We start from the raw sequence: 20,801 nt of genomic DNA on the forward strand, positions 1-20,801 counted from the left end.
AAAATGGAACTTATGTCAGATAGACTTACTGGCACTGTGATAAGTAAATCACGTAAATTTTCTGCCGTAGTTGACAATTTAACTTTGTACGTTTTGACAATATGGTTTATCGACAGGTAGAATTAAGGCATTCACATGGGTGCTTATTGTGCCCCTTTAATAGCAGACATGTTGTTTAATTGTTAAACCAAATTATTGCTTATGAAACTGACCAATCATTTGAATAATTCCCAGATCTAAAGAGAGATAACTCTAGTTTGGTCTTGATATTTATACATAGCTGCAACATCTTAGAATTACATAAAACCAGGGACATATAATGTATGTTTCTGATAAAACTAAGAAAAACATCCAAATGAATATAAATAAATGTTCCACTTATTTCTATAATTTACTGTCTAACCTTAAACATTAAGTCTTATATGTTACAAACATTCAGGATATCCAGTAATTTAACGACCTAACAGTGCTTTCAGTACTTGCAATTCCTGCGCCCTCTTACGGTCAGTGTCTGTGATCGTAGTGCGCGGAATGTAACGACTGGATTATTCGGGTATTCGGAAGTTGGGAGTTGACTACTATTTGTCATGCGCATTGACTCTATTCCAAATTTAGAAGTAAATCCGCCATTATCAATATAAAGGGGCCAAACGTCATAACAAACTGTTGTTCACAGTTATATCTTTGAGGGAAATAACTTTTTGGTAAGAATTCATAATGTCTAACCGCCGTCCACACACTTTTGACCGGACGTTGACTTTTTTTGTTAAAGCTTTAAAGTTTTAGCGATGGATTCCCCTCGGAATATGGTTCAACTTCAGCAGGAAATGCCAAATGTGACGAAAACAACTTTGTGTCGATGTACCTTATGATCAATCATCCGTCTTCTTATGATTAAATATTTTGACACTTTTCAAAAATATGTTTCTCTCTATTAGTGATGAAAAAAATTATGTATCTGTCGGAAAATATCAGGTTGATGACTCAGTCCCATCCCAGATTGCAGGCTGGGTACAATCCTTCAAATAGGTCATTGTAACCTGCTTGAAGTTGAGGTATGCAATGTAAATGTTTTCATTTTTTGATGGTATTTATTTTAAACTGTTAGTAAAAATGAAATGAAAAGCTACATCTTCGTTCTATTTAATTATGGTCTGTTAGCCCAAAATTATGTTTGCTTCCATTCTCTTTTTTGTCTCCTTTCACAATGACCGATCACACCAGACTAAAAACCAACTTGTTGAACCTTGTGTCTGTTTCACATTTTATCAAGGTTTTGATTCAAATAAGTTTTTAATCACGATCTTATGTTAAAACCAAAGAAAATAATTATTTTGATTTATAATACTGTTGGACTCAACTTTGCCAAAAATTCATATTGAGAACCGTGGTCCTTGGATAAATATCTTATTGGCAATTATTTCAAATATCCTTATTTTTAGTCCCTGAAGACTTTAGGTTTGCACTCACTCTGTCTAAATGATTTAAACCATGACAAGTTATGGATGAGGGTGGATAGGACCTTTATCAGGACTCCGGGGGCAGGTGTTTTTAAGCTCGGATTTCAGGATCCAGGAATTCTTTATTCGAATCATGGGATGTAGGGATTTAAATTAAATTATATTCGGGACCTCAGGATTTCATGTTTTTATAACTTTTTAAGCCCTGGATTTTGGGACCCCTCGAACCCCCCTCATGGATCAAGTTATAATTTTGTTCCATTACAAAAGAAACAATGAATTTTTAACGAGTAAGGGACTTTGTATTGTTTTGTTGAAAATGTAATGTATTAGATAATACCATTTGTACTGTAAGGCCAGGGGAGAATACTTGGACTCAATAACCCTTACAAAAAAAGTTTTAGGATAGTAACAGGCACTTGGTTATGGTTACATTAAGACTTTTTTGGTTACAATCATGACAGTGTTGTTGACATACATTGCACATCTAACACTTTGAATTATCAATATTTTGCTTAGTAATAGAATTTTGCCTTTAAATTCTAGAAAAGACCTAATGACAGGCTTAATTTGTATTTTTTAAACTTTGATATTAGAACACAATGAATGAGATTTGTTAACCATGCCTAATAATCATCTACATGTTACTGTACATTAGACTATGATGGGGTTTTTTCAATCTTATTTCAGATAGCAACAGAAAATGAGGGAATATAAACTGGTTGTGCTTGGTAGTGGTGGTGTAGGTAAAAGTGCTCTGGTAAGTATGCTCACTATTCAGTTATTAATGCAGGTTTTAAATGTCCAATGCTTGATCATGTTGATACAGTTATAATTTGAAAGGTTATGTATCAAAAATAGAAAAACAATACTTCTTGTAGGATTATTATTTTTTCAGAAGAAATTTTTTTTTCACTTGTGACGTTTCTGTCAATAGGTATTTTCGAGTTCGATACATTTCCGTCAAAATCTTAAGATTTAGTGAACATTGTTCATGCATTTAGAGGCATCAATTACTGTTCCCTTGTTGAGCGAGTGGTAGAAAAACTATTATGCGATATTGCACGAATTATTCAGCAAATTGATTTCTCATGATTGACAATCAGCACTGCTGTCATTAAAGTACCTTCTGCCAGAAGAAACATTATTTCTAGTTCATCCAGTATAATGATGATCACTATAATAAGCATTTTCTTGGTTTTCGCGCTATAACTTTAGTTTAAGTAAATAGAAATCTATGAAATTTAAACACAAGGTTTATGACCATAAAAGGAAGGTTGGGATTGATTTTGGGAGTTTTGGTCCCAACAGTTTAGGAATAAGGGGCCTTAAGGGTCCAAAATTAAACTTTGTTTGATTTCATCAAAAATTAAGTAATTGGGTTTTTTGATATGCCGAATCTAACTGTGTATTTAGATTCTTAATTTTTGGTCATGTTTTCAAATTGGTCTACATTAAAGTCCAAAGGGTCCAAAAATTAAACTTAGTTTGATTTTAACAAAAATTGAATCCTTGGGGTTCTTTGATATGCTGAAACTAAAAATGTACTTAGATTTTTGATTATTGGCCCAGTTTTCAAGTTGGTCCAAATCAGGATCCAAAATTATTATATTAAGTATTGTGCAATATCAAGTAATTTCCAATTGCACAGTATTCAGCAATAGCAAGAAATTTCCAATTGCACAGTATTCAGCAATAGCAAAAATCTTCAATTGCACAGTATTGTGCAATAGCAAGAAATTTTCAATTGCACAGTATTGCGCAATAGCAAGAAATCTTCAATTGCACAGTATTGTGTAATAGCAAGTATTTTCAATTGCACAGTATTGTGCAATAGCAAGAAATTTTCAATTGGAGTTATCTTTCTTTGTCCAGAATAGTAGTTGAATCAACTTACACAATATACAATGTATATTCACTTTTACTACCAACTGATAAATTAAAATAATCTTTACCGTTCAGTGATCAGCACTTTTTTTACATTTTAATATTTTATGATGTATTTAAATGAGTAGTTATTCATAATTGTTGCAAACTCCATTAGAAATATGAATTGAGATCAATTTTGGAAAAAGGGAAAGGGGGATGTGAAAAAAAATTGGGAGGGGGGGGGGTCAATTTTTCTCATTTCAGATTTTATAAATAAAAAGAAAATTTCTTCATACATTTTTTTAAGAGGATTAATATTCAACAGCATATAGTGAATTGCTCAAAGGCAAAAAAAATTTTTTAAGTTCATTAGACCACATTCATTCTGTGTCAGAAACCTATGCTGTGTCAACTATTTAATCACGATCCAAATTTAGAGCTGAATCCAGCTTGAATGTTGTGTCCATACTTGCCCCAACCGTTCAGGGTTCAACCTCTGCGGTCGTATAAAGCTGCACCCTGCGAAGCATCTGTTTTTTTTGTAATTTAAATTTTGGTATCTAAAATCACCAGACAAATTCTTTAACTGAGTTTATTATTATAATAGTCCATTCATATTAATAAAAAAAAATAAAACCCTACCTATCGCCCCAATCTTTTTTGTGTAACTCTGGCTTTGACAAACCAACGTTTTTTATGCAGTTAAGCTGCATTATGCGAGCACCCTAGATTTGTGTTCTACCCAATAAATCCTGAAATACTTGCCATTGTTATTATCTAGCTTGCTACTATGTTATATATAACTAATTGAACACTTTTTTAATACTTTTTATTCTGGATTACAAAAAAAAATGACCAGAAAAACCTTAAATGATCGTCGATTTATCCAAAAGTTTTAAAGTTACACATAGGAAGTAGTGCTTATTAAGAATCCTTGTGTAGTTCATTATGACTTGTGCTTTCAGCTAAGATGTCAAAGAACAATTGTATGAAATATTTAATCGCCGAAAATCTCTTAAGACAAGTAGTTTAGATTTCCCAAATGACAAAAGTCGTAGGAATATTGTTTGTCATCAATACGTAGTACAACTACGTCAGTAGTCTATTATATAATAAGTTCAACTGTTCATGCTGTTGGCGGCAATTTCAAATTAGAAAAAGAAATTTTCGTAGCTTTTCAATTTGGAGGCAGGTGTGCAAATTAGAGTGGTCCGAGGTCCGCGACCTTCCACTTTTACAAGCGGAATTTCGACTAGGATAGTTGGTTTCTAGCTACGCCCGACGTAGTTACCTTCTCATTTGAAAGAAAATAAGAAATTACTTTGAAAACCTTTTCACCATGTTCACCAAAGTCTCCAATTAAACAAGCTAAAAACTTATTTTTATCATTATTATTCATGACGGCAATGTTCATTTTGTTCAACAGCTAGCTTTATACAGAAAATCGCCGACAAATATTGTATAAATTCGAGTAAAATCGTATCTGATTGACAAAAACAACATTGTAAACACATAACAATGGCGGCCGTGAAGACAAAATTTTACAAAATCGGATCGAGTCCGGAAGCGGATAAGGGTAATTCCGGGTTTGGCGATCTTTTACAAAATAAATCCAAGCAGGTGAAAAAAATACATCTATGCATGGTAAATGAATATAAACACTAGTATTGTAAACTAAAATATATATGTAAAAGAAAGCAGAAAAATATTTTATTCAGAAACTCAAAATTACTTTTTGACAAATTTTAATTTAAAAATCCGATACAACGTGACAGCTGGGAACAGTATATCTAACAATATACATGTTCATGGTCACAGTCTAAATTTTCTTTATAAATGATAAATGATGATAATGCATGTGAGATGCTTTTAAAGTGTAAACATATTACTGCAATTTCAAAGTAGCTGAAAGTTTCTTTCTTTATTTTCACAAATAATGCAACTATATTATATATACCTTAATTAAGTAAATCATATGATATATAGGTGGCATTCTTTGGGCAACTCTACCCCTTCCTGTTTGATAACTTGGAAACGGTCGAGCTCCCCACCCCTAAACCATATGAGGGGCAGATCCAGGATTTTAGGTTAGGAGGGGCACAAACTTAAATTTTCACCGAGCAGAGCGAGGTTAAAAAAAAATTGAGGTAAAATTATCGGAATATTCTTTATTAAGCTGAGAACAACCCATGCTTTGCAAATTTAAGGGGGGTGCAAGCCCGCAACCCTCCCCCGTCTGAATCTGCCCCTGCATATATTCAAGTATAGGACAATATAAATAAAAAAATGAAATATAGGGGGAGTCCCTGGAGTTACCCCACCCCCTCCTGTTTGAGAACTTGGAAACGGTCGAGATCCACACCCCTTAACCATATGTATTCATGTTTGTGACAATATGAAAAATCAAATGAAATATAGGAAGAGTCGCTAGGGGTCACCCCACCCCTCCTGTTTTAGAATTTAAAAATGGTCGAGATCACCACCCCTAAACCATATATATTCATGTATGGGACAATATAACAAATCAGATGAAATATAGGAGGAGTCCCTTGGGTCTCCCCACCCCTCCTGTTTGAGAATTTGAAACCCATTGAGATCGCCACCCCTTAACCATATATATTCATGTACAGGACAATATAACAATTCAAATGAAAGATAGGGGAGTCCCTGAGGTCACTGTTCACCCTCCTGTTTGAGAACTTGGAAATGGTCAAGACCCTTACCCCTAAACCATATATACCGGTACTCATGTATGGGACAATATAACAAATCAAATGAAATATAGGGGAAGTCCCTGTGGTCATCCCAACCCTCCTGTTTGAGAACTTGGAAACGGTCGAGATCCCCACACCAAAACAATATATATTCATGTATGGGTCAATATAACTAATTAAATGAAATATAGGGGGAGTCCCTGGGGTCACCCTACCCCTCCTGTTTGAGAACTTGGAAACCAATGAGATCCCCACCCCTAAATCATATATATTCATGTATGGGACAATATAACAAATAAAATGAAATGTAGGGGAAGTCCCTAGGGTCACCCTACCCCCCCAGTGGCGGATCCAGAAATTTTCATAAGTGGGGCCCACTGACTGACCTAAGAGAGGCCCGTTCCAGTCACGCTTTAGTGATTCCCTATATAAGCAACCAATTTTTTTCCTAAAAAGGGGGGGCCGGGCCCCCTGCCCCCCTAAATCCTCTGCCTACCCTACCTGTTTGAGAACTTGAAAACCGTTGAGATCCCCACCCCTAAATTATATATATTCATATGTATGGGACAAAATAACAAATCATTTACATTTACTATGGGCAGGTCAGTCAGACCTCACCTTTGATCCCTGTTGTAGTGAACATTTGTCCGATTCGTGTCTCATAACTTTTGTACTATAGAACACAAACTCAGTTTTCTTTCCAGGGAAACCAGTCCATTCATACTATTACATGTTCATACTAAGTCAAATTGAACTTCTAGCAGTCAAATAAAACCAAGGTTAACTACCAAGTAGAACAACTGCAATCATTGGGAACTTGTACCACTGCAGACTCACCATAAAAAATATACATTGATATATGCATTGCTTTTGAAACCTTGATAACATATAAATTATTTGCCTTAATAAATAAATCATTAGATAAACATGAATGTACTATATATGAATGTTTAATGTTGAGGCAACATTGCCACAGTTTTCATAATTACGGTTGCCTTGGTTTTTGGTTAACTGCCTTCAGCGCTTACAGCGCTTTGATTTTAATGTAGCCCCACATCAAGAATATGACAGACCCAGAAAGAAGTCTGTTTCATGTATATATTTTGAACAATAACTATTAAGCATTGTTAAGAGGTCATAATTTTTATTGATATAATAAAACCTACCAACCCAACAGAAATCCCTAGGGTCATCCTACCCCTTCCTGTTTGAGAACCACTGCAGACTCACCATAAAAAAATAAACGTTGATATATGCATTGCTTTTGAAACCTTGATAACATATAAATGATTTGCCTAAATAATTGATTCATTAGAATAAGTTTAAACAAAAATGTACTATATATATGAATGTTGAAGCAACATTGCCAGGCTTAGATTAAAATATTGTTTGTTTGCAGTTTACCGACCGACCCTTGAAAATCCTCCCGACTGTGAAAATTTTATTGCTTTAAATTTGAAGAAATTTTTTTTAATACCTCTATTGACGCGATCCGGAACTTTGGGTCCTTTCCGGAAATGATTTAAAGTCTGGGTCAATTACGCATTTCAAGTTCGGTTTTTCTTAGCTTCCCGTCAAGCGTTCATGTGACCATTTAATAATAAAGCACATGGAAATTGTTTACAGGTATCCATGAAGTCACGGAGGAGTACTTTACGCTGTCGTCTCGTGTCAATTTTAAGACAAATAACAAACAAAAAAGTTTATTAGTAAACTGTTTATACAGGTTCAGGCACATGTAATGATGTGTGATGATATCATTGACGATGATGCAGCGGATATTCATAACTGACACGATAACCATTCTGTCTCAAACAAATCGGGTTCAGAATCTGTGGAGCCTGACTTTATGGAACCAATTTCAGTGGTTAAATAATTCGACAGCAGCTTGAAGTATGGCATATTTTCTACAAATCGTTGTGAAGACGACAAAGATGAAACCACTCCTCCGTGACTTAAATCTTCATGGATATCTGAAAACACGCCTGTACCTGTACGGAGGAAGGGCTCATTTGAAATGTTAATGGATATAGATCATGCCAAATCAATAAGAAGCAACCCTAACTACACAAAGATGTAGAGAAAATGAATGGTTAGCTTGAAAAATAAATATACTCTCTCTATATTAAATCTATCTTCGATTGCAATGAGTATGCTCCTTTAGGATAAGGGGGGCTGCCCCACTCATTGCAATTATTCTCTTTCTTACAATATTAAATATCCCCAAACTGTGTGGCCTGTGTGAATTCAATTAAAACATGTCCTTAGAAGCTATGCTGCCAATTTTTTTATGCATTAAAAACATTTCAGTACAGATCGACCATTTACTTTTAATGGGGTGCCATGGATTTCACCCCAAACTTTAGATTTCTTTGGTTTTCATTAAAGCCTGGCAAAAATATAACCTTTATATCACATATAATTAAATATTGTTAGAAATATGAAAACAGTCGGATGTCTTAATACTTTTTTTTCAAGTTGCCTTTTTTTCAATTGAGGAAGATTCAATGGTTATTTTTTTTTTATTAAAAATACACTCTTTAATAATTGTCTTATAAATCTATAATATATATACATTTTTCTGATGAAAATACTCTACTCATGAAAACATTCTAGTCAAGAAGCATACATGTCTGAATATATTTCTTTAAAACAGTTCTAAGTCATAATGACATTCCTTGTTTATAAGTGTTCCAGTATTTTATGTCATAAATTGGATAAAGACACTATGTTAAAGTTTCAGTTTTGGTTAAAAAGTTTTTTATCTGAAAATGCCTGTTCATTTGATGTTGGTTTTCAGCATGTCCAGTGTTTGTTGTTTTAAAATGTTTTTTTTTTTCTTCACAAGAAACTTGGTTTAGTGTAACTGCTTGTTTAAACTGTATTTTTGCTGATAAAATAAAATATTTTTCCTACCTACCGACCCTTCAGTCTGAAGGTACAGTCGGAAAACAGCAAACACACATATTTTTAAGGTTGGCCCCACAGTTTTCATAATAACGTTTGCCTTGGTTTTCGGTTAACTGCCTTCAGCGCTTACAGCACTTTGATTAGAAAGGGTTATCAGTCTTTCCAATAATGGGGCCAGGGTATGACTTATATAAAGAAGGATTGTCAGTCATTGATAAATAAATTGTAAATATTTATTGTTTATTTTAAAATCATTAATAAGGATTAGTAATAATTTCGGTGTAATACATGTAATTGTTAAAAGTGCAATATTATAGTATATACATGTAACATGTTACATTACATATGTGTGAATGCTATAAATTTGTACAGATATTGAATAACTGGCTTATTAATATTTTGTATGACAACGTCCTTATTTCTACATGCTAAAGGTTTTGTCTTTTGTTAAATACATCTGTCTCATGAACAGCCTATATCATGCTGTTATTGATTCACCTACAATTAGGTATACTAATCACTGCTAATAGATGACAAATTATCTCAATCTATATAGTTCATGTAGCAAAATGTTATAATAGGTTTTTATACGACCGCAAAAATTGAAAATTTTTTGGTCGTATATTGGTATCATGTCGGTGTCGTCGTCCGAATACTTTTAGTTTTCGCACTCTAACTTTAGTAAAAGTGAATAGAAATCTATGAAACTTTAACACAAGGTTTATGACCACAAAAAGAAGGTTGGGATTGATTTTGGGAGTTTTGGTCCAAACATTTTAGGAATTAGGGGCCAAAAAGGGCCAATATAAGCATTTTCTTGGTTTTCGCACTATAACTTTAGTTTAAGTAAATAGAAATCTATGAAATTTTGACACAAGGTTTATGACCACAAAAGGAAGGTTGGGATTGATTTTGGGAGTTGAGGTCCAAACAGTTTAGGAATTAGGGGCCAAAAAAGGGCCCAAATAAGCATTATTCTTGGTTTTCGCACAATAACTTTAGTATAAGTAAATAGAAATCAATGAAATTTAAACACAAGGTTTATGACCACAAAAGGAAAGTTGGGATTGATTTTAGGAGTTGAGGTCCCAACAGTTTAGGAATAAGGGGCCAAAAAGGGGCCCAAATAAGCATTATTCTTGGTTTTCGCACCATAACTTTAGTATAAGTAAATAGAAATCTATGAAATTTAAACACAAGGTTTATGACCATAAAAGGAAGGTTGGGTTTGATTTTGGGAGTTTTGTTCCCTACAGTTTAGGAATAAGGGGTCCAAAGGGTCCAAAATTGAACTTTGTTTAATTTGATCAAAAATTGAATAATTGGGGTTCTTTGATATGCCAAATCTAACTGTGTATGTAGATTCTTAATTCTGGTCCTGTTTTCAAATTGGTCTACATTAAGGTCCAAAGGGTCAAAAATTAAACTTAGTTTGATTTTAACAAAAAATGAATCCTTGGGGTTCTTTAAATTTGATATGCTGAATCTAAAAATGTACTTAGATTTTTGATTATTGGCCCAGTTTTCAAGTTGGTCCAAATTGGGGTTCTTTGATATGCCAAATCTAACAGTATGTAGATTCTTAATTTTTGGTCCCGTTTTTAAATTGGTCTACATTAAAGTCCAAAGGGTCCAAAATTAAACTAAGTTTGATTTTAACAAAAATTGAATTCTTGGGCTTTTTTGATATGCTGAATCTAAACATGTACTTAGATTTTTGATTATGGGCCCAGTTTTCAAGTTGGTTCAAATCAGGATCCAAAATTATTATATTAAGTATTGTGCAATAACAAGAAATTTTCAATTGCACAGTATTCAGCAATAGCAAGATATCTTCAATTGCAATGCACAGTATTGTGCAATAGCAAGAAATTTTCTATTGCACAGTATTACGCAATAGCAAGAAATCTTCAATTGCACAGTATTGTGCAATAGCAAATATTTTCAATTGCACAGTATTGTGCAATAGCAAGAAATATCTAATTGCACAATATTGTGCAATAGCAAGAAATTTTCAATTGGGGTTATCTTTCTTTGTCCAGAATAGTAGTTGAATCAACTTAAATCATTGTTTTATACAATATACAATGTATATTCACTTTTACTACCAACTGATAAATTAAAACAATCTTTACCATTCAGTGATAACAAGCACTTTATTTTACATTTTAATATTTTATGATGTATTTAAATGAGTAGTTATTGTTGCAAACTTCATTAGAAATTTGAATTGAGATTAGTTTTGGAAAAAGGGAAAGGGGGATGTGAAAAAAAGGGGGGGGGGTAAATTTTTCTCATTTCAGATTTCATAAATAAAAAGAAAATTTCTTCAAACATTTTTTTGAGAGGATTAATATTCAACAGCATAGTGAATTGCTCAAAGGCAAAAAAAATATTTTAAGTTCATTAAACCACATTCATTCTGTGTCAGAAACCTATGCTGTGTCAACTATTTAATCACAATCCAAATTTTATAGAGCTGAATCCAGCTTGAATGTTGTGTCCATACTTGCCCCAACCGTTCAGGGTTCAACCTCTGCCGTCGTATAAAGCTGTGCCCTGCGGAGCATCTGGTTGTTACTGACATAAATAATAATCAATGGAAACTAAATATTAGAAAATAAAATATTTTAAAAAATGTGGAAGGCAATATTTTTTTAGCATTGTTAGCATGGTTGAAGATTGTTCTGTGTTTGAATGAGTGTGTAGTATTGTAATTCATTCTTCAATATTTATATTTCTTTTTACAGACAGTACAGTTTGTCCAGAATATTTTCGTAGAGAAATATGACCCCACAATAGAAGACAGTTACAGGAAGGTATGGGCTTCTTCTTTCTTATACTAAAACATGTATAACTACAATTACCATACATCTGACATCATTCTCAAATATAATCTGTCATTAATTTATAATCAAGATATTCAAGTTTGTTAACTTAAATTTGTAAGATTTCATAATATTTCGGAGTTCAACAGACCAAAAGTTTCTACCTAGTTTAAATAATACATGTATTTTTGTATTGATTGTAATTACTCCACTACTGATTCACATATAGATATAAGAAGATGTGGTATGAGTGCCAATGAGACAACTAACTATCCATCCAAGTCACAATTTGTAAAAAAAAACACATAATAGGTCAAAGTATGGTTTTCAACACTAAGTCTGGGCTCACACCAAACAGCAAGCTTTGATCATGTAAATATATATTTTCAACTGGTAAAAATATGAAGCATTTATAATCATTCAAAGAAAGTGATTACTGAATATTTCTGTTGACCTTGCACTGACAAATTAGACAGAATTATGTCAGTTAACTATTGTTAATTCAAATTCAAAACTACATTTATACAATGTACATACTAAAGTTACTAGATGGATGAAGATTATTGGTGCTTTATAAAATTATGATTTATTTTTTAGCAAGTAGAAGTAGATGGCCAACAATGTATGTTAGAAATTTTAGACACAGCAGGAACAGTAAGTATAATTGTAGTTTTGTTTGATCTTTAATCTCACACTTAACAATATTTTGGTTTGCCCAAACCCTACCCAACATTGAGACAGTGGGTAGGTGCATTTGTAGGTAGGCCTTCTTTTTTTTTTTTTTGGCAATGTTTATGAGTCTTCATGTCTATCTGAATAGAAAAAAATATTTTCACATCAGGCCATAAAAAAAAAAAAAAAAAAGGTTTGCTTGCCCAAACGCTACCTACCCAGGAAAAATCTGCCTACTCAAATTCTTTTATTGTCCTGATTTGAAGAAGTTTTTTTTTAATCAGATAGGCATGAAGACTAATAAACACCCGATACTTCAATTTCTCTTTTTCAAAAAAAAAAAGAAAATGCCTACCAACCTACCCACTGTCTCAACCTTTGGGTAGGGTTTGGGCAAACTAAAATATTTTTAATTGTGGCCTCAGGACAATAAAAGATTTTGAGTAGGCAGCTATTTTCTTGGTAGGTAGGGTTAGGGCAAACAAACCTATTCTTTTTTATGGTCTTAAATCCTCACAAATATATAACATGTTTGGTAAGGGTTTTGGTATGTTGTTTTCAAAATTGATTGAATACTTACTTAAAAAAAACTGAAGAAAGTTTCAAACATTGACCTAAAGATGCTTATGTTTATTAGCTTAAAGTGAACAATGATCTTACTAATTGTGTACCAACCTGATTGATGAGAAAGACTGCAACCAAAAAAATATTCTAAACAAGACTTATGTTTGATACTTATTAAGTAGTATGTAGTTTGTGTCATCTGCAAAAAACAGTCACAGTAATGTTTTACTTTTCTGACAGCAATATTAAACATTGCATTTGTTCTCTTTGTTTTTCAAGCTAAAGGGAATGGGACAATCTTGTCTTCATCAGCTAATTATGTATACATGAAGTCTATAACAATAGACAGACGTTTACACAATAAATCAAGCTCTGAAGTGTTTGTATTAGTTATCATGGTTATATATATAGCAACAATCTGAGATCTGCTATCTTCATCAAATTGTTCAAATAATTAAAGCCATTAAGATTTGAAATTATGCAAATGCTAAACAGACATACACTTGCTGATTTTGTAAAGAATACTGTATATGCATTTGGTTAAATGATTTAAAATTAACATTTTTTTTCATATTTGTAGGAACAATTCACAGCAATGAGAGATCTATATATGAAAAATGGACAAGGCTTTTTATTAGTATACTCTATAACAGCACAGTCAACATTTAATGATCTTCAAGATTTAAGGGAACAGATTCTCAGAGTTAAAGACACAGATGATGTATGTATAAAGGGGGTGATAGTCTAATGGAGATATTCTACTTGTTATTTTGTAAAAAAAAAATAAAAAAATCATAATTTAAACACTGGACCATAAAGTGAGAGATCTTCCGATTTGATATTGAAAGTTTGGAAAAAAAATCTTTTGTTACAGACATGGAATACTTGTCCTCTTAAGATTTACTATCCTATTTAAACTAAAACATATACATTTTGTTATGAAATCAAAATGGGAACTTACCTGTTACATTAATTAGAATATAATAATGCAAATAATTTTATGATGTACATGAATAAAGAATAGGATTGTTTATTATAGTGTTGATTAAAACAAGGCATTCACATAATATTCATATATTTACAAACAACAATCAATATCCAGCCAAAAAATGACTTATGAGACACTGATTCTTAAAACCAAAATATATACAAAAATATACTATTTAAACCAGACATGTATAGACGATAGAGACCAGGTAATGTTAGGTAGATGCAATTTTATTGTTGCATTTGAAAGAACTTCAGAAATAAGAAAATAATATTTGTTTAGTTAAGTGTTCTTTTTTTTATATTTTTTTTTTTTTATATAATTATGAACTTTTATAATGTTTTAATGAGAGAATGATTATCTACAGGTACCAATGATTCTAGTAGGAAACAAATGTGACTTAGAAGATGAAAGGATAGTCAGCAAAGAACAAGGAATGAATTTGGCTAGACATTTTAACAATTGTGAATTTTTAGAAACATCAGCAAAAGCAAAAATAAATGTTAATGAAGTAAGTATATGATAAGCTTTGTAAATAAAATGTGTTATCTCAATGCTTCAATGAATGAGTGCTCCTGAACATACATGAAATGTTTGCCCCTGGATGTGAAGCAACAAACAATCAATCTCTATAATTCTGTGAGAAATGACATTATGATAAACAAAATGAAGAATACACAGTCATCATTTTCCTAAATTTTGTAGGATACAGTTTAATTATTTTGTTTGGAGTATATCCAATATTTAACTGATTGATTATAAAGTTAATGTCAATGTTTCTTTATTGAGTAAATCCACTATTTGTATCACACAAGTTTAAAAAAAAAAACTCTGTTAGACCTGTCTGTGTGTGTAAACAATTTCAGTTTCTATAAAGAAGACAGTTGAAATTATATATTTAAGATGAATATTTTTGATACAGATGGAATTTATTAAAAACAATATCCAACACAAAAAAGTAATACATTCTTAATTTGACTCTGCATTATATGAGATCTAGTTATGGTTTTCAGGGAAAAAAAACTTTCCAAATAAGATGAGCAACTCATACATGTATTGATTTTAAATTTTTTGTTCGTTTTTTTTTTTATAGATATTTTGCAACCTTGTGAGACAAATCAACAGAAAGAATCCAGAAAAAAGACCCGGTGGAAAATCAGGAAGTAAATCTAAATGTACTTTATTATAATGGTAGGTAAAATAACATCAAGAGTTTAGGTACTTTATTATAATGGTAGGTTAAATAACATGGAAGAGTTTTGGTACTTTTTTAATAATGATAGGTAAAATAACATCAAGAGTTTTGGTCTTGACTGGTCAACTGAACCCATTCTTAAAATGAAGACCTCCCACTAAGATCTTGTATTTCTGGAATCAAGGTTTCTTGTTATGTTTAAGTCAATGACATTTATGATGCAGTTGCATTAGCATCAGTACTTTTCGTGCCCCTGGAGACATCATAAGTGTTTTAACCATGAAATCTACAAAAATTAATGTCTAATGAATAATAATAAATCTACAGTGTATCTACCATTATCATTATAGTATAATATTCCTGAGTTTTTCTACTATATCTATTCATAGAAAGAATACTTATATTTTTTTAGGTTTACAACTTTATATGTAAACTTATATCTTTTCAGGTTTACCACTTTATATGTGTAACATTAAAGGGCAGAAATAGAAGAAGATTAGTTATTGGATAGACAGAACTAGTCCAGAAGATTAAAGAAAATGTGTCTTGCTGGTTTAATCTTTTTATCTATATATATTAATTTTAAAATACTTGGTTCTCTATTTTAAAATTTTTGTGTGAAGATCTGACAAAACTAGTTAAAACAAATTCATAAGCTGCATTGGTGAAAACTATTAACAATAATTTGCAGATTCATTAGTGTTATATTTATTAGGCCGTTTATATTCAAATGTACTTCATTTTCACAATGCTAGCTAATTTTATAAAAGAAATAATTGTTTATATTCATGTTAACTGACGGAGGATGAAAAGATAGTGTACAGTATTATAAAGGGTAGATTTCCTGTTTATAGTTAGAGGCACATGCTTAATATATTGATGGTGCATTTAATCATGTTTGTTTATACGAGACCTAAGCTAGTGCTTCTTGAGATCAAATGCAGTTTACAGTGTTATTCTTATGAGAATAAAAAAGATTGCTTTCAAAATAAATTCACCAAGTGAAGAGACTTTTGAATCAGAAATTGTGAATTACAATAGTATCGATAAGAAGTTGGAACTAAAGTTTAAATACAATAATCAAATTTTCTGTGAAAGTGTCTTCTTTTTTATCTTTTTCTTTCCTTCATTTTGTGTATATTAAATTAAATGCATTTAAGCTTGTAGATATAGGACATGCTTCATTTTCTTTTTGAATTTAAAATTATTTTTTTTATTTCTTCTTAAGAAGAAAGAGCATTAAATTTATTTGGAATATGAATGAAATAGGCATGTATTGTTTTTAATGACTTGTAAAATTCTACTGAAATATCAAATGGTATTATATCCATCTTTAAATCTTGCAGGAATGATAACAAAAAAATATGCAGGAATTTTTCCTCACAAAATCAAAAGGAAATCTCATTTTATTTGCTTAAAACTTATATAAAGCTTTAATACATTTGTCCTTTTCTCAATAAGTTTTTTTAAGGCCCTTTATCATCATTGACAAGAAGTTGTTTTTCTTAGCAAATCTTTTGTCACATAACTTTGTGTGGCATTTAACTTAGTTGATTTCAGTCTTTATTTTATGTAGGTACATTAAGTGGTATATACTTATCTGCAATAAATTTACAACAGTCATTGTCAAGTTTGCCTTCATTATTTGTTGTTTCAATTTATGTTTGTATGTTTTATAAGCAAAAGCACAGCCAAAAAGTATGTTTGACATTGTTTGTCAAATTACATTTATGAACACTTGCACAAATATTATCCTAAATTCAAATACATTTCATCAATTTCATTTTAACAATTAATCTTTTTGAAATATTAGTGCAATTTCTAAATGTGCTTCAATGTCTGAAAAACTAAGAGTAACCAATGCTTCACAGAAATTCATGATTTATCATTTAATTATAATCAATGATTGTATAAATTGGAATGTGGCTTATTTATATTGGGAATGGCTTGTATTTTATATACATTATGTAGTATTGTGATACTGAGTTTGGGAATAAATAGTTTTGTAGTACTGATGTTATCTCCCCTTAATTTTCTATTGTTAGTTAAATTTAATTTGCCATGTACACATATTATAATTATACACAAATGTTTAAATGTGTCTTTTTCACTACATATTTATCTGCATATTTCTTTTACAAAAGTATTGAAGTAACATTATGCCTTTTTATGTATTTCATGGCCTTCAAATAAATAATGAATTAAAAAACAACAAAAGGCAATACACACATATACATTCACTGTCATTACACATGTAACATTGTAACATCTTAATTACATATGTGAACATGCATATCAATGTTAATTATAAATGTGGACAGAAGTGAACTAATATGCATTATACAGTTTAATAAATTGAATGTTCAATGAAACAAAGGGGATAGACGATATCTCATTATTTTAAGCTTATATTGTCGACTATTTGATCTAAAATTAGATTGAGAAGGTTCATGTTTTATACAAAGCAGGTTTATTATGGCCAGTTAATACATGCTGTTGTTTCAATTCATTACTGTACTGTGATACATAATAGGAAAAAAAATTACTAAACTTTATAAGTCTTTCAAAGTGCATTAATGTAATCTTTATTTAAAGATTAAAGATAAATAATATTAACTATTTAATTGGAATTCTTGTCAAGGTTTTGATATTATTTTATTTATGCAATGATCAGTTGGAGGTTACAAATTAGTCATTAAATTGTTTTAAATACACAACAAGTGTGACAAACCATCAGACTGTTCAGATCATGCCAAGTCAAAAGATTAAAAAAATATATATACAAAGATAAGATTCCAACAGATAAAAATTTACATACAAAATCAAAGTTGACTGTTTGTTTTATCATTTTAAAAAAATAAAAAAATATGAAAGTGATGAATTATTATTTGGTAATTTTGATTGCATACTTGAGGCCATATGTAAATTTTATATTATTTAGCAGACAATCCTTTGCTTGTTTGCTTTATGTAGAATAAAATTGAAGTTGATTAAATACTCAAATTTGTTTACTGTTAGTATTTGTGTCATTGATGCTAGGTTTTTCCTAATTATGTGTGAATAAATGCAATGCACACAAACTTTTGTCATATTTTAGATGTACTTGCATGAATATAATACATACCTTCATCTCAATAAAAATTTGAAAAGACACTGAGTTTTTATGTAACAAGATTGAAGAGATTTTATAGGTGATTTATATAGATAAATGTGTACCAGGTTAATTATGAATACAGCTGACCATCTTGGTCATGTTGACTTACTTTTAGATCTTACTTTGCTGAACATTATTGCTGTTTACAGTTTATCTCTATCTATAATAATATTCAAGATAATATAAAAAACTAGATGTGTCAAAGTGACAAGAATGCCCCGCCCCAAAAAATTGAAAAATCTGCAATTTCAATGTAAGCACATGTGGACACAAACATGATGGTAGTCTGACATATCAAAAATCAGCTCAAAATCTGGAGGTGTATAGAAAAAAAATCTGTATATTAACTGTGATTTTCAATAATTTATTGAAGTCCAAAGCCCGTAATTTCAGCAAAAATTAGCGGAGCGGAACGAAATTTAAAATTGATCTGTAACTCATCATGGTTAACCCACATACCAAAAATCAGCCCAATATCTGAAGGCGTTTAGAAAAAAAGTGCGTATAACTGTGATTTTCAACAATTTCTCAAAGTCCAAAACCCGTAATTTTGGCAAAATTAGTGAAGCGGAACGAAACTTAAACTTGATCTGCAACTCATCATGGTTAACTCACATACCAGAAATCAGCCCAATATCTGAAGTTGTTTAGAAAAAAAGTCTGTATAACTGTGATTTTCAACAATTTCTCAAAAAGTCCAAAGCCCGTAATTTTGGCAAAACTTAGTGCAGTGGAACGAAAGCTTAAACTTGATCTATAACTCATCATGGGTTAACTCACATACCAAAAATCAGCCCAATATCTGAAGGTGTTTAGAAAAAAAATCCGTATAACTGATTTTCAACAATTTCTCAAAGTCCAAAGTCCTTAATTTAGGCAAAAATTAGTGGAGCGGAACGAAACTTAAACTTGATCAATTCTGTAACTCATCATACCAAAAATTAGCCCAATATCTGAAGGCGTTTAGAAAAAAAGTCTGTATAATGTTTGTTGCAGAATTCTGTCTGATGAACATTTAAGCCCTGCAAGGAACACATATACTAAATATAGTTATCCTATTTATCATAATAGGTGAGACTTTAAATTTTTCTTGTCAAGCAGTCACTGAACCAAGAAAATGAGGTTACTTTCAAGGAAAATGGAAATATGACATAAGGAAACTCATTACATAAGTCATCTGTATACCAAGTATGAAACCTCCACTGAGGTCTACAACCCCCTGAAATATAAAGCTTAATACAAAATTGCCAGATTATAATCCCTCTATCCTACAGTTGCTGGCAAAACAATTTAACGGATGATGACAGATGCCAAGTGATGAGAAAAGCTCACTTACAGAATAAAATAGTGATGACTACAGCTCACAAACACCAGACTTGTACTGTCCATTAATAACATCCCCTATCCCTGAAATAAATTGTGCAATACGTGGAATCAAAATGAACTTTATGATATACAAATGTATCAGATTACATGTAGATATTATATACCATAATTGAGAATTCTTAATATGACAGACTGGGCCAAAATATTGTAAGTGTAAAGAGACATCTGTAGGAAAACCAAATAGACTATAGTATCCTACCCACATGCACATCTGTAAATAGGGATTTAACAATCTAACAAGTTATGTGTAGATATGATAATACATATACAGATAGGAGGAGTTACAATAATAATATCAGGGGCAAAAGTAAAAAGGGGCATAACTAAAAAAAACACTCAATGGACAGGAACATACTACCCACATGAACCATCTCCATGTAAATATCTAACAAATAAATAAGTTTCATGTATATATAATAAACCATGTAGGAGTTGCATGACAATGTCTGGTCTGAAAAAGGTCATAAGGGATAAACCAAGGGGCATAATTCTAGGGAAATTTAACAGAATTGAAAATAGTTTACCTGTTGATACATTGTGTTTACATATCATGATAAATTATTCTAAAAAAAAACAAGTTTGAAGATCAAAGGACAAAGACGTAAGTATGGACCAAAAAACGGACAGACACTGATAACCATCAACCTATCCAAACTTTAAATAAAACAAGAATATGTCCCAAGTACACGGATGCCCCATCCGCACTATCATTTTCTATGTTCAGTGGACAGTGAAAATGGGGGAAAATCTCCAATATGGCATTAAATTAGAAAGATGATATCATAGGGAACATGTGTAATAAGTTTCAAGTTGATTGGACTTCAACTTCATCAAAAACTACCTGAAGTGGGACAGATGGACAAATGGACGAATGAATGGAGGCACAGACCAAAAATATAATGACCATAAATGGGGCATAAAAATAAGAAATCTCTGAGTACACACTGTTGGAGGAGTGGGAACATGCTTTTAAAATATTATGCAAATGATGAACTTTATTTGACAGAACTGTTTATTTTCTATATAATTTACATTCCATCTTAATAAAACGTTTGGAAGTG

At 31.4% G+C, this 20,801-nt stretch overlaps 1 protein-coding gene across 2 annotated transcripts; it reads left to right on the forward strand.

The window, feature by feature from the left end:
• Positions 1-550: 550 nt before the first annotated feature.
• Positions 551-18,353, forward strand: LOC143047934 (ras-related protein Rap-1b). Of its 2 annotated transcripts, none has more exons than XM_076221303.1 (8): positions 551-704; positions 2,151-2,220; positions 11,704-11,772; positions 12,379-12,435; positions 13,598-13,738; positions 14,373-14,516; positions 15,099-15,239; positions 15,649-18,353. In XM_076221303.1, the coding sequence occupies exons 2-7, from the start codon at positions 2,164-2,166 to the stop codon at positions 15,192-15,194; spliced, it is 564 nt and encodes a 187-aa protein (XP_076077418.1). In that variant the 5' UTR covers positions 551-704; positions 2,151-2,163; the 3' UTR covers positions 15,195-15,239; positions 15,649-18,353. The 2 variants fall into 2 exon arrangements, with proteins under 2 accessions (XP_076077418.1, XP_076077408.1); XM_076221293.1 differs by having other exon boundaries at positions 15,099-15,196.
• Positions 18,354-20,801: the final 2,448 nt, after the last annotated feature.

The sequence above is a fragment of the Mytilus galloprovincialis genome, chromosome 1, assembly GCF_965363235.1.
Source record: "Mytilus galloprovincialis chromosome 1, xbMytGall1.hap1.1, whole genome shotgun sequence".
NCBI lineage: Eukaryota > Metazoa > Mollusca > Bivalvia > Mytilida > Mytilidae > Mytilus > Mytilus galloprovincialis.

Bases quoted from the DNA above. Each gene is read 5' to 3' on its own strand.
- LOC143047934 (XM_076221303.1), top strand. From the start codon at position 2,164: ATGAGGGAATATAAACTGGTTGTGCTTGGTAGTGGTGGTGTAGGTAAA. The intron at 11,773-12,378 runs GTATGGGCTTCT...TTTATTTTTTAG, and splicing joins TAGAAGACAGTTACAGGAAG to CAAGTAGAAGTAGATGGCCA. The intron at 13,739-14,372 runs GTATGTATAAAG...GATTATCTACAG, and splicing joins GAGTTAAAGACACAGATGAT to GTACCAATGATTCTAGTAGG.